Source organism: Brassica oleracea, chromosome C3 (assembly GCF_000695525.1).
Source record: "Brassica oleracea var. oleracea cultivar TO1000 chromosome C3, BOL, whole genome shotgun sequence".
Lineage (NCBI taxonomy): Eukaryota > Viridiplantae > Streptophyta > Magnoliopsida > Brassicales > Brassicaceae > Brassica > Brassica oleracea.
In genome coordinates, this window is record NC_027750.1 from 12056059 (window position 1) to 12083311 (window position 27253).

General features: G+C 37.4%; 8 protein-coding genes across 11 annotated transcripts; 4 read left to right on the forward strand and 4 right to left on the reverse strand.

The window, feature by feature from the left end:
• The first annotated feature begins 310 nt into the window (after positions 1 to 310).
• LOC106335895 (serine/threonine-protein kinase ATG1) lies at positions 311 to 4233 on the forward strand. 3 transcript variants are annotated; one of them, XM_013774562.1, is made up of 13 exons: positions 311 to 724; positions 831 to 948; positions 1024 to 1082; positions 1325 to 1389; positions 1615 to 1708; positions 1777 to 1857; positions 1943 to 2051; positions 2218 to 2290; positions 2367 to 2728; positions 2808 to 3154; positions 3235 to 3511; positions 3604 to 3674; positions 3789 to 4233. In XM_013774562.1, the coding sequence occupies exons 1-13, from the start codon at positions 479 to 481 to the stop codon at positions 4047 to 4049; spliced, it is 2163 nt and encodes a 720-aa protein (XP_013630016.1). In that variant the 5' UTR covers positions 311 to 478; the 3' UTR covers positions 4050 to 4233. The 3 variants fall into 3 exon arrangements, with proteins under 3 accessions (XP_013630016.1, XP_013630014.1, XP_013630017.1); XM_013774560.1 differs by having other exon boundaries at positions 479 to 724; positions 2805 to 3154; XM_013774563.1 differs by lacking the exons at positions 311 to 724; positions 831 to 948; positions 1024 to 1082; positions 1325 to 1389 and adding an exon at positions 1438 to 1499 and having other exon boundaries at positions 1609 to 1708; positions 2805 to 3154.
• A 334-nt stretch (positions 4234 to 4567) lies between these two features.
• Positions 4568 to 6908, forward strand: LOC106335896 (protein RETICULATA). Of its 2 annotated transcripts, XM_013774565.1 has the most exons (8): positions 4568 to 4666; positions 4810 to 5487; positions 5572 to 5670; positions 5760 to 5980; positions 6074 to 6143; positions 6220 to 6299; positions 6386 to 6450; positions 6534 to 6727. In XM_013774565.1, the coding sequence occupies exons 2-8, from the start codon at positions 4957 to 4959 to the stop codon at positions 6725 to 6727; spliced, it is 1260 nt and encodes a 419-aa protein (XP_013630019.1). In that variant the 5' UTR covers positions 4568 to 4666; positions 4810 to 4956. The 2 variants fall into 2 exon arrangements, with proteins under 2 accessions (XP_013630019.1, XP_013630018.1); XM_013774564.1 differs by lacking the exon at positions 4568 to 4666 and having other exon boundaries at positions 4957 to 5487; positions 6534 to 6908.
• A 1377-nt stretch (positions 6909 to 8285) lies between these two features.
• On the forward strand, positions 8286 to 9091 carry LOC106332131 (protein MIZU-KUSSEI 1). Its single transcript, XM_013770603.1, has one exon. The coding sequence runs from the start codon at positions 8341 to 8343 to the stop codon at positions 9073 to 9075; it is 735 nt and encodes a 244-aa protein (XP_013626057.1). The 5' UTR covers positions 8286 to 8340; the 3' UTR covers positions 9076 to 9091.
• A 195-nt stretch (positions 9092 to 9286) lies between these two features.
• On the reverse strand, positions 9287 to 11486 carry LOC106332130 (mitochondrial substrate carrier family protein B). The gene is made up of 7 exons (XM_013770602.1): positions 11136 to 11486; positions 10600 to 10776; positions 10292 to 10441; positions 10100 to 10201; positions 9952 to 10022; positions 9807 to 9874; positions 9287 to 9678 (listed from the first exon to the last, which is right to left on the reverse strand). Exons 1-7 carry the CDS (start codon positions 11352 to 11354, stop codon positions 9443 to 9445), a joined length of 1023 nt encoding a protein of 340 aa, XP_013626056.1. The 5' UTR covers positions 11355 to 11486; the 3' UTR covers positions 9287 to 9442.
• A 1105-nt stretch (positions 11487 to 12591) lies between these two features.
• Positions 12592 to 15047, reverse strand: LOC106331748 (protein NRT1/ PTR FAMILY 5.6). Its single transcript, XM_013770153.1, has 4 exons — positions 14799 to 15047; positions 14442 to 14659; positions 13816 to 14360; positions 12592 to 13591 (listed from the first exon to the last, which is right to left on the reverse strand). The coding sequence occupies exons 1-4, from the start codon at positions 14941 to 14943 to the stop codon at positions 12745 to 12747; spliced, it is 1755 nt and encodes a 584-aa protein (XP_013625607.1). The 5' UTR covers positions 14944 to 15047; the 3' UTR covers positions 12592 to 12744.
• A 2882-nt stretch (positions 15048 to 17929) lies between these two features.
• LOC106328542 (putative DEAD-box ATP-dependent RNA helicase 33) lies at positions 17930 to 18888 on the reverse strand. The gene has a single exon (XM_013767003.1). It carries the CDS (start codon positions 18843 to 18845, stop codon positions 18072 to 18074), a length of 774 nt encoding a protein of 257 aa, XP_013622457.1. The 5' UTR covers positions 18846 to 18888; the 3' UTR covers positions 17930 to 18071.
• A 3775-nt stretch (positions 18889 to 22663) lies between these two features.
• On the forward strand, positions 22664 to 25021 carry LOC106329443 (phosphatidylinositol:ceramide inositolphosphotransferase 2-like). Its single transcript, XM_013768098.1, has 12 exons — positions 22664 to 23064; positions 23130 to 23219; positions 23377 to 23463; positions 23531 to 23599; positions 23673 to 23753; positions 23822 to 23893; positions 23983 to 24043; positions 24120 to 24219; positions 24319 to 24414; positions 24501 to 24547; positions 24627 to 24739; positions 24820 to 25021. Exons 1-12 carry the CDS (start codon positions 23032 to 23034, stop codon positions 24892 to 24894), a joined length of 924 nt encoding a protein of 307 aa, XP_013623552.1. The 5' UTR covers positions 22664 to 23031; the 3' UTR covers positions 24895 to 25021.
• A 101-nt stretch (positions 25022 to 25122) lies between these two features.
• On the reverse strand, positions 25123 to 26857 carry LOC106329444. Its single transcript, XM_013768099.1, has 2 exons — positions 26240 to 26857; positions 25123 to 25476 (listed from the first exon to the last, which is right to left on the reverse strand). Exons 1-2 carry the CDS (start codon positions 26617 to 26619, stop codon positions 25236 to 25238), a joined length of 621 nt encoding a protein of 206 aa, XP_013623553.1. The 5' UTR covers positions 26620 to 26857; the 3' UTR covers positions 25123 to 25235.
• Between the last annotated feature and the right edge of the window lie 396 nt (positions 26858 to 27253).

Here is a 27253-nt window from a genome sequence, read left to right on the forward strand (position 1 = left end):
AATCACCACCGCCACCAGAACTCCAAATTCCTCCATGGCCCTCAAATCAGCACCCCCTGTTAAACCTACAAATAATCAACCAACATTTTAACAAAATTCAATACATATCCAAATCCTCACATAAATCCAAAACTAGTAGTATAAGCCAACAATAACACTAATCAATAATTAAAGTAATTACCCCGATCTTATCATAAATAAAACAGATAAACGACACTCCACGAAGATTCCTAAGAATAAACTTACATTTAATTTCCATTAATCTCTCTCTCTCTCTCTCTCTCTCTCTCTCTCTCCTGATTAATCCAAACACGCCCAATCGGATCCTATTCAACCCGCCTGGATCACAAAACTCCCAAAAAAAAAAAAAAAGATTCAATTCAATCAAACCGCAGCTTGTCTCCACCTTAATTCCAACCTGAAAATTCTCCGTCACACGATCCTCTCTAGATTCTCGGCGCCGTCGTAGTAAAAAAAAATGTCCCAGTCCACGGCGAGGAGCGGGCGCGTTGTCGGCGACTACTTGGTGGGTCGGCAAATCGGGTCGGGTTCGTTCTCTGTAGTCTCCGAAGCGAGGCACCGTGTTCACGGGACCCACGTCGCAATCAAGGAGATCGCTATGGGGAGGCTTAACAAGAAGCTGCAGGAGAGTCTCATGTCTGAGATTTATATCCTGAGGAGGATCAATCACCCCAACATCATCCGTTTGATCGACATGATCGAGGTTGGTTGGTTGGTCCTTTAAAACATCCAAAGTTCGATCCTTTATGCTTCTTGCTGTTGTGTTTTAGTTCCTTGAGATTGACCCTTTGTTTGAATGTGTTGTGTAGTCACCTGGGAATGTACATTTGGTGTTGGAGTATTGTAGAGGAGGTGATTTGTCTGTGTATATTCAGAGTCATGGAAGTGTTCCTGAAGCTACTGCTAAGCATTTCATGTTGCAGTTAGGTAAACTCTAGGGCGTGTACTCTCTCTGTTTTGTTTTGTTGTTAACAATGTTCTTAACGACTTTCTATGTAACAGCCGCTGGGTTACAAGTTCTTCGTGACAATAATATTATTCACCGTGATTTAAAGCCTCAGGTGTGTTTGATTCTCATTCATTTCAGTGATCTTTTGTGCAGAATGTGTTTTTGGTTGCTGTTGTTAATTAGATTAGTGTGTTATGTGACCTCAGTGTTGATTGAACTTTGAAAGAGTTGTTCTGTTAGTTTCAAATAAAACATGTTCGCTGCTTAATCAGTGGATTATGTTTCTTTGTCCAAGTAGAGATTTCACCTTTGTTGAAATTAATAAGTGCTAAGAATCTTTCCTTCTTGAAGCAGAATCTTCTTCTATCCACAGATGGAAACGGTGCAAATCTGAAGATTGCTGATTTTGGATTTGCAAGGTATTGTAATCAGCTCTCCCTGTTACTAAGATCAAAGAGTTGTGTAATATGTGTCAATTAGAGAAGGTTTCGAATGGGCTCGAGCTGCTTTTGAATGTATATTGTCGAGTTCTAGCCTAGGTAAATTCATTCTTTTCTTACTTCTTAGGGATGTACGCATATTGTCCCCCACTCTTCAGGGCTTTTTAGTTTACATTTGAAACATTCGCACTTTCCTTAATGCAGATCGTTGCAACCAAGGAGACTTGCAGAAACATTATGCGGTTCACCATTGTACATGGCCCCAGAGATTATGCAACTTCAGAAGTATGATGCAAAGGTGAGAGACCTTTCTCTTACAAAGCTATCTAGACCTTTCTCTCTTTTACAATATATCTTTAAACACAGGCAGATCTCTGGAGTGTTGGTGCTATCTTATTTCAACTTGTGACAGGCACAACCCCTTTTACAGGAAACAGCCAGATTCAGGTTTTTTTTGCATTCTCTGTCTCTTACAGATTTCTACGTAAATGTTTTGTCTTCTGGTGTGCCTAAAACGATCTTTTGTTCACAGTTGCTCCAAAACATTTTGAGATCAACTGGATTACAATTTCCAGCGGACTGTAGAGATTTAAGTTTGGACTGTATAGATCTATGTCAGAAGTTACTGCGCATTGATCCAGGTCAGCATCAGACTACTTTCTATCTTTTGCATGAGACCCATATAATAAGCTCTATTCATCTCCTACCTCACATGTCTTATTAGTAAAGAGTAAAAGAGCTTATGGTCCTACTCTCTTTGTATCCAATGCGATTACAGTACATTCTTGAATCTCTTGTCTTTTACAGTGGAACGTTTGACATTTGAAGAGTTCTTTAATCACCCTTTTCTTTCGGACAGGCAATCATATGATTTCTCAAGGTAGATGTGACCGCCTTTTTCTCTCTCTCTCTTTATATGCAAATATTTGTAGCTGATGAGATTATCTCTCCTACAGGAGTAGATTGGGCTCAAGGACAATGGACGGTTTTCTTTCTTCTGGAAGCAGTCCGTCGAGAAACATGGAAGAAAGTTCTCAAGAAGACTGTTTACCCTTCCTCCTAGATGATGATTCCAGTGGACCTGAGGGGAGCCCTTCACATTTGAAAAGGACCTCCTCGATGAAGTCGTCCTCTGGATTTAACATTGATGCTAGAGTTGAGAGAGAGGAAATGGAATCTAGTCCTTTGAACTATAGAATCAACCAGGGAGTGGATAACAATAGATTTAGAAATGAAACACACATAAATTCTGCTAGGAGAAACCATGGTGAACCTACAGGACTGACTGATTCGAGACCACTCATTCCTAAAGGAAGAGGTACTTCTATTTGCTAGGCCCTATTAAAATAGCAAAGGTTTCTTGTTTTGGTTTCTCACATATGTCAGTTCTGCAGTAGATGATTCTCAAGACTCAATGGATCAAGACTTCGTTCTCGTATCTGGACCACCAGTGGATTTGCCATCATCTTCTTCGAGTTCTTCAAAGGCTTATAATTTCCCATTCAAGTCTCAGTCTCCTCCTGTAGAGTTAACTAATAGAAGCATAAGTTCAACGGCTCCTATGCCAATAATTGGTGCTACTGGCAACAACGTTGGCCGTTTTGGAAGCCTGGACAGTCAGAGCACTTCTCATGGGTCGCTGGATCTCGGGGATGCTTTTGAACAGCCATCAACTAACAGCTTGACTAGGATCACTTCCCTGAAAAAATGTGCAGCAACAATTGCAGAACTAGTTCATGAAAGGGTAACCAAACTTCACACTGTCTATTATCACCATGCCATCATGAGTTTCTGAGTTTCTTTTCATGCTTTTTTTTTGCACAGATCAAATCTGACAAATACCTAGAAGCTTTCTCGATTCAGTTGGCGATTCTGGCAATTTGGAAACAGGCACTGCACATATGCCATACTCAGGCAATCTCAGGTTTGGAAGGAAGCCCAGGCCAAGACATTTACAAACCAAGAGAAAGTAGCAGCCTAAAAAACGAGCATATCACTGATCTCAGCCATGATGGATCTGAGGAGATATCCTCTCAGATTCAGAGTCAGTTTATCCGGGAGATTGAGCTTGCTGAAGAACTTGCCAAGAGTATCGAACCTGGTATTGTTTTTCCCTTTGTAAAAAATGAACACTTATGCTCTGCTTTTGTAGTTGTCAAGATCCTAAAAAGTTTTTCACCTACTTGGTTGTAGGAAATGCAATGATGCCTGATGCAATGGAGACTATCTTTGAAGCAGCCCTTGATCTTGGAAAACTTGGGGGAGTAAGTTTTATTTTGCCTTTCCCCAAAAAGCTTGATTAGCAATTCAAATATAAAGAATAAAACAATCAATCAGTGTATGTTCATTCTCATGGTGGCTGTGGCTTTGTTCTGAAGGTTAAGGAGGTTATGGGAGAGATAGAGAAGGCTGGAAACCAGTACTCAAAAGCGGTGCGTTTGATGGTATTCCTTCTAGTGGAAGCACCAATGCTGATTCTGAACCCGCCATTGTCTCTCACAAACTCAGACAGATACCGTCTCAGAAAATATATAGATATCCTCAGCAGAAGATTAAAACATATGCAGTCGCATAGGAGAAGCTCAGGCTCTCATATGCAAGGATCATCATCATCTGCAATGATGAACAAACAATCATAGATTGGTTTCTCCTGTTTCTTGTTCTGTTTTTTTTCTAAAGAGAAAAATGTATTGTATATGTACAGCAAAATCATGTATTCTTATTCTTTTGGGGATGTGGAGGGGGACTTTGGTGGATATGATGTGTGAGTTGTGATGGTTGTTGTAACATGTTCTTTGTTCTATATTTGATCTTAATCCCTTGGTTTATTTCTTAAGTAGAATTATGTATACGTTTTTTGATGAATTTTATACACCTTTTATGTATCCAACTTTCATGTTTGGCCCTTTGAAACAAGCTTTTCATGACAAGTTGAAATTGTTATTTTAAGTGCAGCAAAGAAAAACTACAATGTAGAGGCCACACACTCACATATGCCAAGTGAATCATTCAAAGTAGCTTATTCTTACTTTCTTATCTCGTACCTTTTGTTCTTACATTCTTGATTCTCTTTATCTCTTTTAAGTAGGTTCCACACGTGTGTTTAGAAGTTTCCGCACGTGCAAGGGGCTTGAAGCGAAGTAAATTCATTCTTTGAAGCCGAAGAAAATAAGCGCCAGTGGCCCTAATCACACTCTCTCTCTGTGTCTCTTCACCTTCGCAGGGTCCATTTCTCCTGTTTCTGGCTAGATACAAGGTAAGGGTCTCATCCTCATCCTCATCGATGAAAGTTTCAAGCTTTATATGTTTGGTCTCTTCTTTTCCTCTCATTATCTCGGTTTTGTAAGAAAAAGAACAAAGCTTCTATGCTTGATACGTATTGGGTTTTGTTTATTGCAGAAGCTTGTCTGAAAGAACCTTTGATTGGTCGTTCTTTAGTTTGGGATCGCTTCTTAGCTGACTTATCATCATCAGTCTCGTACTCTCGTTTACTCTCCTCCTTTGGATTTGAGTGTAGTGTTGGTATTTGTCGAATTGTCTGAGGAAATGTCAGGATGTGCAATGAATTTTCAGCTCTCGAGTGTTGTTAAATATCGTAATGACATCTCCTCGTTGAGGATTTGTAATCGAGACTTTGTGTTTGGAGACTTGGTTAAGGAAATGAAAGTAGCTGTTTTGTGGATTAAGGGTACGCAAAGATCGAGGCTTTTGGTGGTTAACATGTCTCAGTCTCCCATTGAGCGGCAATCTGTAGTAGAAGTAGAAAGTGATGTCAACTTAGGGAAAGGCGACAATGTAAGAAACTTGGGAACTGATGAAACGGAGAAGTTTGAAAGTGATGGTAATGTTGGAGATGGGTTTAACGGTGGTGATGGTAATGGTGGGTTTAATAACGGTGGAGGAGGAGGAGATGGCGAAGAAGACTACGAGGAAAAGGAGTTTGGACCCGTTTTGAAATTTGAAGAGGTTATGAGAGAGACGGAAGCTAGAGGAGCCACGCTTCCATCTGATATGTTGGAGGCTGCTAAGACCTTTGGCATCCGCAATTTGCTTCTACTTAGGTACTTGGATTTGCAGGTAGCTACATTCTTTTCTTTCTTTCTTTCTGGAATCAACAGTTTTTAAAGAGCCTGTTTTGAGCTTTGGTTTCTCTGATTTTAGAGCTCACCTGGGGTGCTTGGGTTTGCTATAAGATCATGGTCTATGCTTCGAAACAGAATGTTGGCTGATCCATCTTTCCTCTTCAAAATAGGGACCGAGGTTGGTGAGCAAAGAACTTCATTTTTGGATTTATGTAACACTTTACTTGCAGTGTCTCATGTAAGCATTTGATATTTGCCAATTTTCAGATAGTCATTGACTCTTGTTGTGCCACTGTTGCTGAAGTTCAAAAGAGAGGGAAAGACTTCTGGGCAGAGTTTGAGTTGTATGTTGCTGATCTTCTTGTTGGAGTTGTGGTTAACGTCGCTCTTGTCGGTATGTTGGCCCCTTTTGTCCGTTTTGGTCAACCATCAGCATCTACTGGCTCCTTAGGACGCATGCTTAATGCCTATAATGCGCTTCCAAGCAGGTAAAAAACTTTCCCTCCTTTCTAGAAACATACTCAGTTCTCATATTGCAAACTCAGTTAATAAAGTTTTGAGGATGTTGAACTGATTCTCAGCGTGTTTGAAGCTGAAAGACCAGGGTGTAGCTTTTCAGCTCAACAGAGACTCGCTACATACTTCTACAAGGTAATTAGACTTCACAGTCTCTGTCTCAATCGCTCCATAAAGTTTCTAGCTGTTGGCTGATCAAATGTTTGTTCAGGGAATAATGTATGGTGCGGTTGGATTTGGATGCGGCATTGTAGGCCAAGGCATTGCTAATCTGATCATGACTGCTAAACGGTAACACATCTCTTTCCACTTGAACTCAATTAGAGTCGCATAGTTTTTGGATGTGACTTACGTTTTATTTGTGTGGACATCCTCAGAAGCATAAACAAATCAGAAGAAGACATTCCAGTACCACCACTCGTCAAGAGTGCAGCTCTCTGGGGTATATACATACGTATCTTAAGCTTTTCTTGCCTTCACTTTATTTACTCATTCATCTCCATAACAATGGTAACTTGATGGCAGGTGTGTTCCTTAGTGTTTCATCGAACACACGTTATCAGATCATCAATGGTCTAGAGAGAGTGGTTGAAGCATCTCCTTTCGCCAAGAAAGTGCCTCCTGCGGCTTTGGCATTTACTGTTGGTGTAAGGTTTGCTAATAACATCTACGGAGGGATGCAGTTTGTGGACTGGGCAAGACTGAGCGGTTGTCAGTGAAGAAGGCACTAGCGCTTCTTGATGTATGTCTAGCTTTATGAAAGCTATATATTGATGTAGGCCACTCGGTTTGATTTTGAGATGTGGTTTTACTACACATTTCTGTTGTTATTTCCAATATTACAGAATTTGCTAGGCGCTACTTGAGATGTAAAAGTAATGAATAAAATGGTTAGAAACACATCTTACCATATAGGAATGATCAAAGCATTAAAAGTGTTATACAACACAAACAGAGCAAAGAAACTTTAACAAAATAAGAAGCATGAAGTCTTGTAAGATTGTTTTTCTTGTAAACTAGTCTTGGAAGATTGTTGCAGTGGCTTTGATGGGTCTTCCTGGCTTAAGCATGTATTATGTTTTTAACGGTCTACTAGGTGTTTTCCTAAATAATTTTTTAATCTAATTTATATTTAAAAATAAATTTTATTAAATATTAAATATTTTACTATTTTCTTACTAATATTTAATATATATTTGATATATATTAAATCAATTTGTATAAAACTAATAAAAATGATATAAAATTGTATAATTATCAAAAATTTAGCCTAAACAATATTTATAAAATTTGTAGGTATATAAAAAACTAATGATCTTACGATTAGATATTTAAAATTTTAAAAAATTGTAGGAATTTTTGAAAGCTTTAGTAATACAAATTGGATAATTATACAAAAATATTAATATTACCATATTTAAAAAAAAGTTTACCAAAAAGAAATATCAATATTAAATGTAATATATGAATTATTACCATATTCTAAAAGTTTGCCAAAAATATAAATCAACATTAAATGAAATTATCCATGTCATATTTTTACGGAAGTCATGTCATCAATTTCAGTAGTCATGTCATATTTGTTTTGTGAAATTGATTGTAGAGAGGACATGTGGCAAAATCACTTCGGAAATATACACTAGGGGATATCTTGTTTCATTTAATTTGATTTTCTCAAATAACTATACAAATCTGAAACTTATTTTAATACAATTATAATTAAAATAGTTTTTGGTCAAATAAATCCAAAGACCATTTAACATTACCATCGGCAATACTACTAACATATAATTTTGGTCAACACTTTAGTTTATGTAGTCATCTAGCCACCAAAGAATCTCCCAAACTAATCCTTATATGTCTCTATCCTCGTTTATTTTTTACTTTATTTGGATTGTTTCTAATTTTCATATTTATTGATAGAGAATGTTGTTTATTAAATATTCTTGTTTTTCTTGTTAAATTAAATCATTAAATCATAATAGGATTTCTTTCTTTTTTTCAAAATGAATGACAATCTACCAGTAAGCTTTCGGAAATATAACCAAAACTTTCATTTACTCAAAAGCAAAAAAAAATAATGAAAAAAAATATCGCAATAGAACATTTTCAGAAACAAAGAAGCTCCAAGATTCACTTTCCACGCGGCAAGTAAAGAAAAATCCACGTGTAATTACAGTCAAACCAGTCAAAGCCACATCACATATTCTCTAGTCTCCCGCCTTTCTTTATAAGAAAGCACACAGCAACAAGAACACAAAAGATTCATCTCTGAAAGCTCCATCTCACCTTTTTCTCCAAAACCTTTGAGACACAAAAGAGAGCATAAAAGATGTCAAAGATCAACGCTCTCCGCCGTTGTCTCCTCCCGTGCATCACACCTCCGACGAATCCAACCACCGCATCATCCACTACCACCGGAGTCTCCAAGAAACGTCTCAGCACTTCCCTCAGAGACGACATCGACATTCAAGACTCAGCTTCTTCCTCCGCCTCTTCCTCCGAGGCCACGTCTTTCTCCGCCGCCGTCGATTCAGGTTACCTCTCCCCCGTCGCGGCGCCGCAGAGACCGTCGAGGACGATGGTGATCGGCACGCTTTTCGGGAGGAGAAAGGGACACGTGTGGTTCTGCGTCCAGCACGACCGTCTCTCCGTCAAACCGCTCCTCCTCCTCGAGCTCTCCATCACGACGAGCCAGCTAGTTCACGAGATGGACTCGGGTCTTGTCCGAGTCGCTCTCGAATGCCCGACACGACCGGAGCTAAAGTCTTGCTCGTTGAAATCCGTGCCGGTTTGGGCGATGTTCTGCAACGGGAAGAAGTCAGGTTTTGCAGTAAGGAGGAGCGCTAGTGAAGAGACAAGGGTGATGCTGAAGAGGTTGGAGTCGACCACCGTTGGTGCCGGCGTGTTGCCATGTGGATCCGGGGATCTTGATGAAGTTATGTATATGAGGGCGAGTTATGAGCATGTTGTGGGTAGCTCTGACTCGGAGTCTTTCCATCTCATTAACCCGGATGCTAACTCGGCTCAAGAACTCAGCATCTTCTTGCTTAGGACATCTTCTTAATTACCTTTTGTAGTATAATGATGATAACTTATGAATGCTTTTCATCAAGTTTGTTATCTTGTTCAGAGATTACGAAACGTTTGTTGCGTAGGGTGTAGGGTCTAGTCGTCTAGAGAGGCTTAGTGTTTTGAGTTCTCAATGAGAAAGTTTGTATGTACTACTCTCATTACACTATCATGTGTTGAGAATCTTGGCATTGTCACAAGCGTGTAAAATGATTTTTGATCAAGAAACAGAGACATTTGTCAAACAAGAACAATACAAAACTGTAATGTCATATAGTGGGAAAAAATCAATGTAAATGATGATGCATTTGAATTTTAATGTTGTTCCTTTCTTCTCCTAAGCTAGAGCAACTAAAAATGTTCTAAGGAGCAGGAGGACATAAGAGCATCTTCAAACTCTCGTATACCATGAAGGTGATGCCAACGCCAGGAACCACTTTGAAGTATTCAGGCAGTAATCCTCTGTACAGTCCTCTGATTCCTTCTGACTTGAATATGTGTTTGAATGTCCCGAAGAGTCCTGTCTTGTACACCCTCGCTCTTCCACCAGCTCCTTCTACTTGCATTCTTCTTCTCACAAGATCCAATGGGAACGTAGCTACAACGTTATGTGCACTCCAAAAATCAGACAACTTATAGATATAGTAAGTTCCAAAGCTTGAAACTATAAAGAGAGAATGGCTTGGGATCTTGTAGCTAGAGAGAAGGTCAGATGGAATAACAAACCTGTTGAAGAAGCAACTCCAGCAAGACTTCCACAACCTAGACTAATAATCAATGTTGAGTCATCTGGCCTGAAGTAACATTGTAGCATCAATAGGCGAGTGCAAAAGAAGTAACAAATAAATCATACTTAGAGATGACTTGTTACCTATGAGATAGCCAAAATGATTTCAGAGACTCATACGAAGCAAAGTTGATTGCAAGGGTTGGCCCAACACCCTGAACCAAGAAGCAGTTAACAATCAAACACAATTGGCATGGCACAAGAGAACAAAGGAAAGCAAAACAAAGCGTACCAACATGGTAGCACCAAGTCCTTTATACAGACCCAAAAACCCCTCTTCTCTGCATATGGTACGGAAAGCATGCCCAATACCCTGGTAATACATTGCATTTCTCTGCCAAGGATCAAAAGTAACGCATTCAGGACACCGACAGACAAACCAAACGCTGCTCAAATCAAGGGAAGAATAGATAATCTTTCAAACCTGTGCAGCAAGACGCGTCCTAACAAGATCGAGAGGATATGTAGCTGAGGCAGCTGTTATTCCAGCCAAGCCACCACTAACAAAGTGCACAAACGGGCTGCTTCTCGCATTCCCTAAATAACTCTGTAACACTGGATTCGAATACAAAAACTGCAGAAACCAAAATAGTTTAAGGTCTCGCCAAGACTAACTACACCAATTACTAATCTAAGCACAACTAAAGATCAGTAACTAAGCAGTAGCAGCAGAGTTACTCAAACTTAATTTGGCCATAAAATCATCTTATACCTTCTAGCACAGCAACTCACCTTATTGTATTTCTCATATGCATAGAAGTTCAACGCAGAGTAAGGAAGCCTGTGGGCTACGGTAACAAGATTCCCTTTCCAAAAGGCTCTAAAACCTTCCTCATTGAGAATACGGGAAGCTTCACGCCACAAACTTGGCTTGCCCAACACTGCAGCTTCTGACTGCATGCCTTGCAGCTAGAAAGAGACAACACAAGGCTTTTAACAAACAAAAGTAGACACTATGTCAAGACAAAACACAATGTAACTGACATCAATTACTAGTTTAAATCCCTTGTCTGAAAATTTTCACAAAACTCTTAGCTCCTTAATCAGCAAAGCTCAAAGAACATATTTTTAAAATAAAATGATTTTAGTACAGACTATGTCAAGGCAAAACACAATGTAACTGACATCAGTTACTAGTTTAAAACCCTTTTGTCTGAACATTTTCAACACTCTTAGCTCAAAGAACAAATTTTTAAATAAATATCATACTACATGTGTTAAGCACACTGACCCAACTAAAAAAATAGAAACTTGAGCTCGAAGAAGACCTGAAACAAGATGGTGAGGCGAGCTAGAGGAGCGGTACACGTCTTGCTGAAGGCGCCGGCGATACCTCCGGCGAGAAGATTCTCAACGGTGCCGAAATGCGACTGCGGCTGTTTCTGTGGTAAACTCAAGGTTCCGGCATCCACGACGCTGCTATGAACGGCGGTGGAAGGATTAAGAGCTCCATCCACCGCCGCACCGACTCTAGCCTCAATGTTCATCTCTCTCTCTACCCGTTTCTGGGTTTGCGAATTTGGAATTGAAGGTCACATGAATTGGAGGGAATTGGATTAGGATTGAGAACGGAGAAGTCGACATGGGAGAAGAGGGAAAAGAACAAAGTCTTTGTTGAAACCCTAAAACTTGCTTGGAGAAGGAGAAGGTTATTTTCGTAAAACATGTATGCGTCACAGTTTGGTTTCTCATTTTTTTCCATTAAAGCATTTTCTCACATAATTTCCACAAATTAACTAATGAAAAGAGTATAAAGATAAAAATAATAATAATAATATTGAGAAATTCTCGACAAATAAAGAAACTTTCTGACATTTATCGGTATATAAATAATCTAGTCTTTTGTATCTAAAAACTGGTTACATTATTACATAATATTTTTTTGAGATATTTTGGGTGAAATATCTACCAATAAATATGTTTTTACTTTCTTTCAATTTATTTTGTTTTCACTGCAAGTATATTTATGTGTTTCAAACTTCCAATGATCATTTAGAGAACTGTGATTCACATGGTTAAAGGTTTGTGAACAAGACCAAGAAGAAGAATAGTACATATGTGGCTCAAGGCATTTCATATGGCATGTTCTACTTCTAACGGTTAAAGTTGGGTTACTAATAGTACTTATGCTTTATTTTTTTTTATTTTTTTTTGTAAAAGTTTATGCTTAATTTCTAGTCGAAGGTAACTAAAACTTTTTATCAACATCTTTTTTAATTCATCCACGATTCAGTGCTTTTACATATGAAGATAGCATATATATAGTAAACGTTAACTCGTATGTTCCATTAGGGTTCTTACTGGGTCAGTAGTTAATTAAATTAATAATGCGACAAATATTCTTTTATCAACTAGTGATAACGTTAAATTAAATTAAAAACCAGCGGTCTTGGGCTAATGGTACTTGAGGGGAAAACCCCCGATACGGTACCCGCAGTTCGAGCCCCGCTGGCCACCCGGACTAGGGTTAAATCCCAAGAATACGTGGAGTGCCGTGGGCCTCGCGGGAATAGTCGGTTGACCACGGTCGCCGGAAACCCGCGGTTACCTAAAAAAAAAAAAAAAAACTAGTGATAACGTTGTACAATAACAACAATGATGAGATACATCATTAAAGTTTGAATGTTCTCGATGGTAATGCGTTCTGATGGAACACATTAATACTGTTTTTCATACAGAGGTTAAATGATAAGAAAATATTTTTTAATTAAGCAGCAACCATTAACCTTTTTTCTTTCTTTTTTTAGCAACCATTGTCTTCGTTTCCATCAAATTAATATAATTGGATGAAGTCTACAATATGTGATGATCAATGTGAAAACCTCGAAGAAGAAGAAGAGATACATTACTGGAGTATTCTTTAACAAAGTTATTTATTTAGGCAACGGACACGGACGAGTCAACAACGACTTGGTTTGGCTTCACGCTTTTGTAAGGACATCTCTTTGCCACAACAACAAAGACACATATATTAGCAGCGGTTACACCGGCTAGAAACCAGTAGAACCGGTCCAACCGGCTACTGTTCAGGTCCTTCCCGAACCAACTCTTGGCCGAGAAATCATCAGCTAGCGTATCAACCGCTGTGATCAGTAGATTATTAAGGAAGTTAGCTGCTCCCAACACGCTTAGGTAAATCGCTATACCTAAGCTTCTCATGGAATCAGGGACTTGGTCGTAGAAGTACTCTTGAAGTCCAACGAGTGTGAACGCGTCCGCAACGCCAATGACTATGAACTGAGGAGCTAGCCATATCACACTCATTGGTTCGTTGTTTTCACTACGGTCCAGTCGTTTTTTCTCAACTAGAGCTGCAATGATCATTGTGGTAAGGGAGAAAAGCATACCGGTCCCGATTCTCTGGAGAATATTGATGCCTCTTTGATTCCGTGTGACGCGTCTCAGCAAGGGAACGAAGATTTTATCATAGATGGTGAGTGAAATGATCAAGGAGAGAGCAGTGAGGGAGAACATGGAAGCGGGAGGGACTGTGAAGCTGTTGTTACCCGTGATGTGTCTGTCCATGATGGTTGCTTGTTTGATGAAGAAAGTATTAGTTTGTGTAGCACAAATGCCAAAGACTAATGTAGAGAGCCATATGGGTATCACGTTGATGATCAGCTTCGCTTCCTCTACTTTTGTTAACGTTACAAGTCTCCATGGACTCTGTTTCTTAAGATCTAGAGGAGTGTTATCTTCGATTATTGCTGCCTTGTCAAGAAATCTGCAAGAAACAAATAACCGCATTGTTATAACGGATCTGAGAAAGACATACAGATGATAAAAAACATGATAAATAAAAATACAAAAATTTAACGTGGTTCACTAAATTGGCTACGTCTTTCGAACCGATTTAAAGCATATCAACACACCCCAGAATCAGTTTAGAATGCACAAAAAAATCAGAAATTAACAAACATAGACATTTTTGAGTTTGTTTCTACTCACTTAAGATGCTTTGTGTGGGAGAGAAGCCGTCCAGTAGTAAACTCTGCCTTGGAAACTTCATGAAGCAGAGAAGGATCTGAAGGATAAGGTAGGTTTCTTTTGGCAATGGCCGCGACTAGCACCTGTAACATAGGGGTCAAAGGGCTACCAGAAGGTGTCCGGTAACGATAAAATGGTTTTCCAATGAGGAAGATGAGAAGTGAAATAGCCATGATTGTAGTGAATATGATGCCGGCAACACCCCAACCAACCCGGTCTTCGATATAGACAAGGACAGTCACAGACGTTAGGATACCAGCACATAGACAAACGTTCCACCAGTTAAAATAAGACATCCTCATCTTTCTTTCTTCAACATGATCATCATCGAACTGGTCAGCACCAAAGCTCTCAAGGCATGGCTTATGACCTCCAGTCCCTATGGAGATCAAGTATATGGCAATGAAGAAGGCTATTTCGTGTGCTTTCCTAGGCTCAACGCACACTTCTTTATGACAAGGTTTCAAGCCCGGTATGAACCAGGACATTGTTAAAAGGACCAAACCCTGTTGAGACAAGAGGAAATAATTAAATATTGTTTTTGGAATCTTTTGAGCTAAAATTGGATCAAAGTAACGTTATATTACCATAAGGTAAATAGTGGTTGCAACCAGGACAGTGGTGTAACGGCCAAGATAAGCATCTGCTACAAAGCCTCCAAAAAGAGGCATCAAAGTAGTGACACCTGACCAGTAGTTCACATTTTTTACAGCCGTCTTGAGATCTTGGTGGATAATTGTTGTTAAGTAGACCACTAAGTTTGTAGCTAAACCAAAGTAACTCAATCTCTCGCTGAACTCGATTGCTGCGCAGTGAATATGGACCAAAAGACTTTAACAAAGATTTACAATTTTGAGCTACTACTATAGCATACTTTCAGTATTACAATTATGTGGTGTATATATAAAGTTTATGTATAAAAAACTAAGTGAAAGTTTTGTTACCGATGATGAAGAGGGCAGCTTTCCAAGCACCAGTTCGAGCCCGAAGAGGAACATGTCCTCTGCTGTCGAGAGAAGAATCAAGAACCCAATTATGTTGATCATTGTACGAATCTTGAAGTTCTGACCCAATATTATTATGCTTCATCTGTTCAAAGTTAACAACACAATAAAGAGTTGATTCTTGAGGAGTGTGTGTGTGTGTGTGTGTGAGAGAGAGAGAGAGAGAGAGAGAGAGAACTGTGAAGTGATTTGTTTAAGTAGAAGCAAACTTGGTCCTCTATTTATAAGCTTAAGCTCCGTGTTTGACTAACTATCATCGACAGTGTTTTATAGATTCTCTGCCCACATTGTCTTATTTTCAGCCACAAATAGTTTTCCATTTTCTATTTTGTTTTGCATGAACGTGGAGGAAGATACGTAAAGGGTCGTATTCATACAGATGAACTTGCAATAACCCACAAGTGTACGAGAGAATAATAAGAGAAATGTAAAACATAAGAAAGCTCTCAAATGGATTGCTTGTTCAACAACTTCGTCTATTAAAACTTATCTTAACTTCGTATTTTCATCAAATCTAAACATAAAGTGAAACTCCCAAGCTTAAAATATAATCATAAACTTGTTCTTGGACAAATTAAAACTAATTCTCCTTTTTAATATTTCTTATTTTAGAACTCCGAAGATATTCTTACTCTTTTCACAATCATATCTCCAAAGCCAATATATACTACCATCTTCTTTAAACACTAGACTCTAAACCCACTATGATCGTAGATGCTTTTTTGATCAAAGATCATAGATGCTTTACTTCGATAAAAACAAGCAAAGACGAATACTTGGTCCAATAAGTTGAATGCTTCCTTTATTCACTTGTATGGAATTAATAGATCTCATTCTCTTAGGAAGCTTTTCATTTACTTTACTACTCATCGTATGATCATATTCATACCTAACATCCAACAGTCACAAAACATTAAACGGCAACACATCACTAGATTTCTCTCTATTATAGCTTATGAACCCCTACCTTAACCGTAGCTTACATGATAATTTTACTTCACTACACGCCTGAAAATAAAAAGAATATCAGCTAATCATCAATCATCAATCATATAAAAAAGCTTTACGCTTTGTACTATGCTTAATGCTATAAACACCAGTTACTGTACATGTTGCATGACAATCGTTCTCTATTACACATTGCTGTGAAGGGTAAGGGTCAGAAATATTTGGATAAGGTTTATGTGGAAGGTTTGGGACGAGAAGACTTCCCTCATAGCATAAAACCTCTAGATGAGATCGTTTTTATTATTTTGACTTTAGTACAAAGTAAAATCTAGATGCACTTGGTGTAATACAGGTTTTTTCCGATTGAATAAATTTTGCATTCATTCGAAAAAAAAAAAAAAAGATAATTCTAAGGTCATGAGACCAATGCAAGATTAGCCTATGATCAGGCATGAAGAAGTTGTCACCGTTCAATGGATTTGCAATAGCTAATCAAAATCCCCACATATCTTCCAAATCTTGTTTATTTTAGACGCTCCAATAGGATTCATTTGTTTCATACTAAACAATTAACTTTTATTATCATGAGTCAACTCATATCTTGTATTGAATGGGGTTTTGTGGCTATAGCTGAGGAAAGTAGATAAACCTTTCCTCGTAGTGCTGTAAGCACTATTGACTGGATCATGTAAAAGCAATACCAACAGTAAAAAAGTAGTGAAAAGATACAGAGAATCTTTTAGCTAGACTTAGCGCAGTTTAGCGTGTAAATGGTCGGCATCTCCCAAAGAATGGTCTATTTTTCATGTGTATTTTTCACCACCTTAGCAAGAAAACGTGTGTTGCCTAGAGAAGTAGGACCACCACTTCAGTGACAGTGAGGTTAGTACTTTAACATGGTTCTCAATGGTAACAAATACTTTCAAACAATTTGAGATTTGATGGAAAATACTAACCTCCACTATGTATTCTCCTATTTCATGAGCGTTGCTCCTCATTGTAATACTAATAGTCTCTCATTGTTATGCACTGCTAAAAACAGTAGAAGTGGGTCACATGCCAACACAAATGGCTGTGAATGATAAGAAGCACCATGCATAAGGTTGATGAGTCAGAACATGTTACCGTCAAGATCTAAACAAGCTAACCAATCAGAGCAGAATACCTAAACGAATAGTAACAATTGCTTATCTTGATATTGGAGAGAAGATCCCACGTTGAAAATATGAAAGAGACTTGAGTAATATATAAGGGACTTGGGTCAATCCACTAATCGCCAATTGGTTTTAAGTTGGAAGCCCAGAAAACTTTACATGGTATCAGAGCGGACCCAATAGCCTGACCCATTAATCCGGCCCGGACAGTGGTCCGATCATCCCATTAGCTGATGGTCCATAGAAGGCTCAGTTCCGCCGAGATCGCTAGAAAATAAAGCATGATTTCGGAGGGGGATGATGAATTATGCGAGATTAATGGTTATACGCACCATTATCTCGAGGGAGGGTATTGGAGAGAAGATCCCACATTGAAAATATGAAAAAGACTTGGGTAATATATAAGGGACTTGGGTCAATCCAATAATCGCCAATTGGTTTTAAGTTGGAAGCCCAGGAAACTTTACACTTGACACTGACTCTAATTGTCTAGTAAGTGATTATCCACCAAAAATAGTGGCGACAAAGTGAATTGAGGATCGTGCGATTATCATATAGGTTTCATCCAATTATTAAGTATGAACCATGCTGAGCGAGAATATCGAAAAAGCTTCAGTATCATGTGAGCAAAACAAGATAGTGCTTTATGGTCATAGCCAGCAATGTATTCTAGCAAGCTACCACAAAGAACAATGGTTGAAAAATAATGAGATAAATTTTCATTGTGGTATATACTTTTATGCATTAGTTATGATCTATCATCTATCCAGGTACTTGCAAAGTCTCTGTCAATTGCAAGGAAGGAGACCAAAACATGATCAAACATTCGTTTTGGTCTCTAAAATTTTAGTGGTTAATATGTAAAGATTATGCAGCTCCCAAATTGATTAAGAAAAATATTTGTATTAATCATACGACATTTAATAAGAACCGGTCCTGGTCCTGATAACAACACTCTACGGTGCTACAATACTAAAACCGAAGGGTTTTGATTGCAGCTCAATATGTGATGAAGGAAGCTGTTACATGTTTTACATACACGTTTATGTTCAGACAGACATACATCATCGCTAATTGTACAAAGACAGCAACAAAGAAACACTAGTTAGAACTAAGATCCAACTTCGTATCTCCCATCGTTCTGCAAAGTCATATCGTATACCTGAGATGATCTTCTTCCATTTCTCGATTTTCCGCCATTAACAACACGATTCTCCATCCTCTTACCTTCTTCTTCCTTTCTCGCCACACCATTGATCAAGACATTCTTCCTCACCCTCCGACCACGATGCGTTCCATTGTCATTGACTCCTTCGTGTTTCCGCGAACCCTCTTCTCCTTCTGACTCACCGGAGCTCGGTAAACTCCGGTACGGTTTCACACTGTGAACAGCATCTTTAGGGAAGAACCTAGCGGAAGGCAAATCATCAACGGCGTCAAACAGCTGCGGGCCATCCCTCTCCGTCCAGAGATCAAACCCGCCCGGTTTCTGAAACCGGTCCGCTAAGACCTTAACCTGCTCGTCGGCGCAAACCGAGAAGAGATTCGGCGGTTTCTGAACCGGTTCCCACGGTCGCTCAAGCTCAGCCACCGCCGCTTTTAGCTCGGCGCGTTTACGCATCTCGTAGATCTGTCGTTCACGGGATAACCTCGCTTTGAGGAGCTGTTTCTGCTTCTTCGCTTGCATCCTCTTCCACTGCCACTTTGAGACGCCGCCGGGAAAGGTTCTTGGGCCGCCGCCCATACGGATGACGGTTGATTTTCGCGGTTGCGGAGAGGGGTTGAGAGATAGGAGAGAGAGTTTTGAGTGGAGAGAGTTCGAGATTGAGGAGGAGAAGGAGATAGGTTTGTAGCCGGAGAGGTGGAATCCGACCATCGCAGCCATTGAAGTGAATTGGTGGTATCCACACCACTGAAATGGTGTTTTTGGAAAAGATAAAATAGTTTTCTAAAAAAAATTGACGATTTAAATGGGCCTGTACTAAACAGTGTGATGGATTTGGATTCAGTTAAGGCCCAAATATGCTGGATATCCCTTACCCGTCGGCCTAACCCACATTCTGAACCACCCGGTCACGAGAAATGTGAGACGGTATAACGAAAAGGCCACCTTAGCACCGGCCTGGGAAAACTACCTCGCAGTTGTAACTCCAATAAAAAGTTTGGTGGAGCAGCATGACGATCTGTTCAGCGTCTACGTTTGCGTTTGCGTTGTGTTCCATGCCGACGTTGTTTTTACTTGGCAACATCTTGTTGGAACTCGGTTTTGACGAAATGGTTTTAGACCATTTTCGGTAAGTTTCTGGGCGAATACGTTCGTCGGAATAACCGTGGACACTATAAAATAGTGTAACCAAATGTCAAAAGTGGAATTCGTTTCAATGAGAAATGGAGTTCTAAAATGTGACTCAAATGTACACATTGGATATTGGGTTTGACGAAACTCGGTTTTGACGAAATGGTTTTAGACCATTTTCGGTAAGTTTCTGGGCGAATACGTTCGTCGGAATAACCGTGGACACTATAAAATAGTGTAACCAAATGTCAAAAGTGGAATTCGTTTCAATGAGAAATGGAGTTCTAAAATGTGACTCAAATGTACACATTGGATATTGGGTTTGACGAAACTCGGTTTTGACGAAATGGTTTTAGACCATTTTCGGTAAGTTTCATATTCATGGTTATCTTTTATATTTGGCCAAAAATAAAAATGTATACCCATAGCAAAATAAATATTAGCATTGATTTGGTTAAAGAGTAAAGACACTAATATTATTTTTGCAAGTTACGGTCAATAGTCGAAAGAATCATTCTTCATTATGATTATTGATGACACTTAATACTCCATTCATGCATATACGTTTTTTGGTTTTGAAAAGAAAAAATCTAAACGTTATGTTTTGTGGTATTCATCTTTTCTATATAAAGCATCATGGCAATGTAGAATATATACGAACATGAACATGAAACAACAAAAGATTCTCCCATTATGAAATAGTTATGTTTATTTTTCATTTTTTGTGTGTCAGAGTACAACACAAAATTAGGATCGATAGATTCTGTTTTTCGGTGATGGTAAACAAAAACAATGCTGCAGTTGTATCCTGGAATATGAGCGCCATGAAACCGTCACACTACGGGGCGTTTAAAGATTTAAGATTAACTATCTCGACTCTGCAATTCTTCTTTATTTTTATATTTTGATATTGAAATTTTAATTTATGTTCTTATTATTTTTTACAAATATCAGTTGTGATAGGATAGTAAAATAAGGTTTTTACACATCTTTATTTGGGGGAAATAAGAAATGGGAGGTCGTTGTCAACTTGTCATATATAGATAGAAATAGGGTCTCCCTAGTCTATCTCCCATCTGAAAGTGTTTCTTCTTTAGGGGAAAGATTGGGTTCTACATATCATATGCTATGTTCATGTTATGAAGAAAAACAAGATTTGCTTGTGGATTTTTTCTTCCACAATCTACTGTGTGTCCATTAGTAAAGTATTTTCATTTTTTTTTTTGAAAAACTAAACATTAGCAAAGTATTTGGCCGTATAATTGTAATCAAAATTCGTTTTTAGATTACATTATAACATATAAACACATGTATCCGCAGATGCACATATATCGTAAGCTAAGTAGCTTACTATGTAAAGCATCTTTTATACGTAAAAGTATATTTTCTCTATTAGTAGTTTATCTTATGTATATACATGCATGTATAATTAATATTGAGGATAAACCGACAAGTACTCACTGAGCAAGTGAGGATAAAGCCCGTATTTGACAGACATGCTTCGCTGCTCTGCCCCCTCTATCCACATGCTCCTCCAGATCATATCCCACCACGTCTAATGTTAATCCTGAATTAATATTTAAGCCTTGTAATAAGTTTTTCTTTTGTAGTAGTATTTGTTAATGAAACTTTTATATTAAGTTGCAATTGGGTACTCCTAGCTCTAGTACCCGACATCACCTTCGAAATTTTAAAATAAAGCGTCAATAATGGTTGGTGGATTCTTCATCTCGTGACCATTGACTACTCTTTAGTTTTATAAAATTTTCAGTATTCAGCGATAGACTTTGTTTTCTTTCAAGGAATCTCTATTGGCCAATAGAGCTTTAATCATATATACTGGATATATAATAATTTCCTGATGGAATCATCTACAGCTAGATGTTTTTTTCTTTGAGAAATCTATAGCTAGATGTTGATTCCCATAACAAAAACTATTTTTGAGTACTAATCAACTTGTTGAAAATAGCCTCACGCATGCATGAAAAAAACACATCAAAAGGTTATGATAAGAAATACAGTATCAGTCATCAATCATTGCTAGATGTTTTTACTTTCTAGAATTGCAAGACGAGGGTGAAGAGTAACGAATAATAATGGCAACCCCAAAATGTTACGAGTTGGGTTTTACGAATCCTAATGGGACGATTGATGGATTGACTTTCAATATTGATTATTTTTATTAAGGAGACTTTTATGACTTTTCTTACATGAGTATTTTTCATTTGCTTACATATTCTTCAGTTTGGTTAAAATCCAATAATAAAAATCCTTTAAAAAGTATTTTAAACGATTTCATTTTTTTTCATAAATTTTTTAATTGATTTGGAATAATTAAAACTCCACTACTAGTGAAACCTTACAAATAAGCAATAACATGTTTTGACTTTAATAATCTAGCTATTTAAAATAAGAAAAAGATTAAAGATAAATGTGTTAATTATTGATATCTAAATTTTCCACTTTATTAAATTCCTTCATGTATTAACTAACTTATGATGATCATTACAACTTGACTAAGGTTGTAGATCAATTAAGATTTCATCAATATTAGTTATATTTATAGCCAACATGAAAATAAATCAGAGCTAAATATTTTAGCAATAATATACCATTATTTCCATTTCTTTTAGCAATCAAGCTGATAAACTCATAAATAAAATACATATATTGGAAACTGTTAAAATATGATATTTATAGTGTGCTGTGAAAAAAATATGCTGTATACCATGTACATTACATCTATAACTCGCACCTGATGGGCTAAAAATTAAAATTACATGGTAGATCATCAAGAATTAGCTTGAATGCATGCACATGAAACTGGAATAGTAAATAAAACTGCTTCTTCTTCTTCTTCTTAAAATTATTTAATGTTGCGTTGGTTTCAATTATGGGTAAACACGGAGCGGATACGTATAAAAGAAACTTTTTTTTTGGCATAAATAAAAACTTCTCAATGTCAAAAGTTAAAACCACAGGAATAACAGAAAAAATAAATTAATTTATTATTCGTATAAAAGAAACTTCTTTTTAGGTAAAATAAAAGAGAAATTATCTATGATAGTCATTTTTAAGTTTTGTCATAAAAATAGCTCTCAATAAAGAAAATGATCAAAATAAATTTTATTAAAAAGTAAAAGGTTAACTAATCTAATCTAAACTTAAATTTTAAAGTTAAGAGTTAGAGTTTTGGGATAGAGTTTCAATTTTTTAAAAATACAAAAAAGTTATTTTGGTTATTTTATTTTTTAAAAACTATTTTTGGACAAAAACTTAAAAAAGACTATTAGAAAGAATTGTCCCAAATAAAAATACTCCCTAATTTCTCTGGAAATTTTGAATATTATTTTGTTTTTGTTTTAAATTTAAATACAATTCAACCGTTTCTGCGTGTTGAACTAGCTTCCTTTTTAAAACTAAGGGGCTTGGTTTCCTCAGATTCTTCTTTCTTCTACTTGACAATTGACAAACTTTTAATCTTCTTTACACTTTCTTCTTCGATCACTCTCTCTCTCTCTCTCTCTGTAACGTTCTATTTCGCTGCATCTCTCCTTCTCAGATCTTTGATTGACCGTCTTGATCGTTGACCCACGAATCTGGGTCCGGTTAAAAACCCGACCATTCTCCGGCGAGAAGCTCCAAGACTAAGAATTTACAAAACAAAAAAAGATTGAATTTTTGTTGAGTGTTTGGTTCCGAGGTATGATGTTAACCCAATTTGCTGGGCTCTGAAGTACAACGGAACTGATTCTCACACGAAAACAAGAAGAAGATGACACTTTATATTCGTCGCGAATCTTCCAAGGTTGGTCTCCTAATTCAGCTTCTGGGTTCTTCAAATTTGTGGCTGATTCGTCAACTATCCAACAGCTATGGAAGAGATTTTGCTCGGAGATATCAACGGAGTTAGGTCTTCTCGCTGAGAACTGGAAGTATCTTCTGGCTGGTCTTATCCTTCAGGTTCTCATCTTTAAAGTGTAGAGAGCTTTTTTCTGTTGTTGTCAAACTCTACATTGTGTCTAATGCTGAGTGTTGTTAATGATGGCTCATGTTTCTTTTGGTATGCCTTTATTGCATTAGACTTTGACTTTGTAATTACACTTTGTTATGTTTGCAGTACATTCATGGGTTAGCTGCTAAAGGAGTACATTATATTCATCGCCCTGGACCCACTCTCCAGGACCTTGGCTTCTTTCTTCTTCCGGTTTGGTCTCACACATCCCACTCAATCTAATCGGATCGGAATACATGTCTTATTTGCTTTTGTGTAGGAGCTTGGTCAAGAGAGAAGCTACATAAGTGAAACCGTCTTCACTAGTGTATTTCTTTCTTTCTTCCTGGTGAGAGACTTGTGTTTTATTCGAGTAGTCATTAAATTTTGATATTGATACTCTATGACCCTTTTTGTTGCAGTGGACTTTCCATCCATTCATCTTGAAAAGCAAAAAGATATACACCGTCTTGATATGGTGTAGAGTTCTAGCATTCTTAGTTGTAAGTGCCCCCTATTGAGGTTGCTCTGTCTTGTTAGTTTTGAAGTTTGTTGATGTTTCTGTTTCCAGGCCTGTCAGTTTCTCCGTGTTATAACTTTCTATTCAACTCAGCTTCCTGGCCCAAACTACCACTGCCGCGAGGTGAAGCAACTGAGATGTGAATACAAAAGGTCTCATGTACTCTAATCAATTAAGCTTATTATGTGTTGTCACTTTTTTTTTTGCTACAGGGCTCTAAAGTTGCCAGGTTGCCATGGCCCAAAAGCCCTCTTGAGGCTCTCGAGATTAACCGTGAATCTACATAATTTTTTTCTTTCCCCACACAGATCGTCTTTGTTTTGCTTATGTTCTCATGTGATCTCATCAGCTCATGGGGTGATGTACGGATGTGGAGACTTGATATTCTCATCGCACATGATATTCACGCTGGTCTTTGTCCTCACTTACCACAAGTACGGCACTAAAAGGTAAAAAAAAAAGAACACTTTCATCAAACTCTCCTTAGGCAATAGTTCCTTCCTACTTTTGAAAATGACATTCTCTGCATCATCACTGTTTTGTCTCAGGTTCATAAAGCTGTTCGGGTGGCTCACTGCTTTCGTGCAGAGCCTCTTGATCATCGCCTCCCGTAAACATTACACTGTAGACGTCGTTGTTGCATGGTATGAGTTTAATATCACACAAACATTGTCTAATGAACACAAAGATACACTGACTTGTTTGTTTTTTTGATTCTTTCTCCGTTTAGGTATACTGTGAACTTGGTGGTCTTCTGTTTAGACAAGAAATTACCAGGTTTTAATCTCAGAAAATGAAACTCTTATTTTTGGCAGAGACTCGGTTTCTCATTATCTTCTTGTTTCTTTGACTTCAGAACTACCAGACCGGACTACGGTGTTGCTCCCTGTAGTGTCGAAAGTCAGAATGAGAGAAGAGAACCACAAGCTGTTGTTGAATGGGAACGGTGTTGATCCTGCTGCTGACTGGGTAAGCTTCTTTTTGTTCTCCTTCTCAGTCTCTGAAGTCTGAACTAATCACATAATGTTTCTTTCCTCGGTTCTTTTTAGAGACCGAGAGCGCAAGTGAACGGGAAGATAGATAGCAACGGAGTTCACACTGATAACTCTTTGAATGGCGCATGAAACTCAGCACCGGACTTCAGACAAGATCTAATATATGAAAACAGCAACTCAGTGGCGTCACCAAGACGACATATAGGTCTGGAGGTGTGGGTAAATTTTTGTTTATGGTCATTGTTCCAGAAAAGAAGAACAAAACTCATAGATAGATGTATATTTTCCAGTTCCTTGTTTTCCAAGTAATCATCTTTTGTATCTTTGTTGGAACACGTTTTTTAATGTCAATTTTGTTACAAGAAACTGTCTTAATCTCTGAGACTGTTATGCATGTGGTCATTAACATAAATGTTGTTTGTTTATATAGAAAAAGAAACAAAATGTGCCTGCAAAGAGCAGATAGTGATTCATGAAGAAGATGAATCATGAAAATGGAATAGCCATGAAATGAAGAAGCCAAAAACCATACAAGCTAACACTATATTCACCAGTCTCTGTGGCTGCCACCTGTTCTCTATCGCTCCTACGGCCGCCGTTTCCTCACCGCCTCCACCGTTTCTTAACTCTCTCTCGTCCACCACCGTTACCACTACCATTTCGTTGGCACCGCCCACGTTTCGGGCTACCGATTGGCAAATCTCGCATATTCTGTGTTCAACAAATAATATGTTAATCTTCCTATAAATTAACAAGGTTTTGGGTTTTTAAGTTATGTGCATATGATCCACCAACACAGAAAAAAAACAATAAATGCTTAAATCGGATAATAATAAGTTAAAGGAAAAAATACACGCTTAACAAACTGTTTTGGTGCTTAAAGTAATATATAATCCTTAGAATGTGAAACTTTTCTATTTCTATTGTAAAATTAATCATTAAATGAAAAGCCTATTACAGAAAATTAAAGAAACAAAACTTCTTAAATTGAATTGAGAAAAAAAAAACAAATCAAGAGTAAAAAGAAAATATTAACAAAATAACTAAAAATTCTAAGACCAAATATTAACAATATTAACAATATCAACAATATCAAAAATATCAAGGGTCTTTCATCATAAAGCCCTCACCAAAAAATAATAATATTTAATTAGAAATTTTTTCAAAAACTTGAGAGTCTCATACCAAAGCTTTAAAACTTGACATGAATCTGTCAATTTTTTGAGAAATGCTCTAATTAAACATTATTATATTTTTAGTAAGAGACTCATGTCAAAAGATTTCTAATATGGATGCACTAACAAGACTATTTATCATGTTAACAGAAAATTACTCTAACTGGAAAATTCAAGATAATTTTTTTTTTTTTTGTAACTGAATTCAAGAAAAATTTTCTTAAAAAGTAATTAAGAACTCAATAAATAAAAGTAAAACCACTTAACCAAAATAAATAAGCTAAAAGTAGTATACTAACTTGTCGCCTTTGATTTTGAACCAAGTTTCGGCACATTGTCTATGAGCAACAGCCAAATCTTCCTTACACGAACATCCTAACTCTATCGCACCTCCACCGCTCGTTTCCACCACCCCTAAGTGACATATCCTACAGTCTTTCTCCGGCGGCGCCGTCGCTTCACCATCACCATCTTCCATCTCCAATGAACTACTCATCACCGACGACACTTTCCTCGACTCTCCTCCTTCGTATTCGTACGTTCCTCCCGTCGTAGTCGAATAGAAGTAAGAGTAGCATGACGTCACATCTTCTTCTTCTCCGTCTGAATAATATATGCTGACGTCACTTCGCCGGTGATATCCGTACGCCGCTCCTTGTTCTAAATCAATCTCTGTCATTATTACTAAACTAGAAGATGTTATTCCCTAATGCCACGGTAACTGAATCGAAAGGCTTTTAAGTAAATGTTTTTTTGGTGGATTTGGTTATTTCCTCCTAATAAGTAACAACTGCGAACATATTTTTTAATTTATGATAAAATGAGTAACGAAAATGTAAGAGGAGTGAGTGATGGTGATGGAGTAGGAAAAAAAAAAGATTGAGAAGAGAGTGAAAGTGAAAAACTGTATTTGTGAAGGAAGAAGATACGTTGTTCAAAAAAAAAAAAAAATGAAGGAAGAAGATATTGTTATGGATCAAGATAAAGAATATGTTTTTTTAATAATTTAATGGACTATATTTGCGAAGTAATTTTGCCACTTGTCATTTCTACAATCAATTTCACAAAACAAATATGACATGACTACTGAGATTGATGACATGTCTTATAGCCTAATATGACATGGACAATTTACATTTAATGTCAATTTATATTTTTGGAATTTTTTTTAGAATATGAGAATAACTCATAAATCATCATTAAAATAAATATATTCAAATATGACATTATAAATTTTGAAATATAATTTAATTATCTATTTTTAAATTATACAATTTTATTACTAAAATTTTCAAAAATGTATACACTTTTTT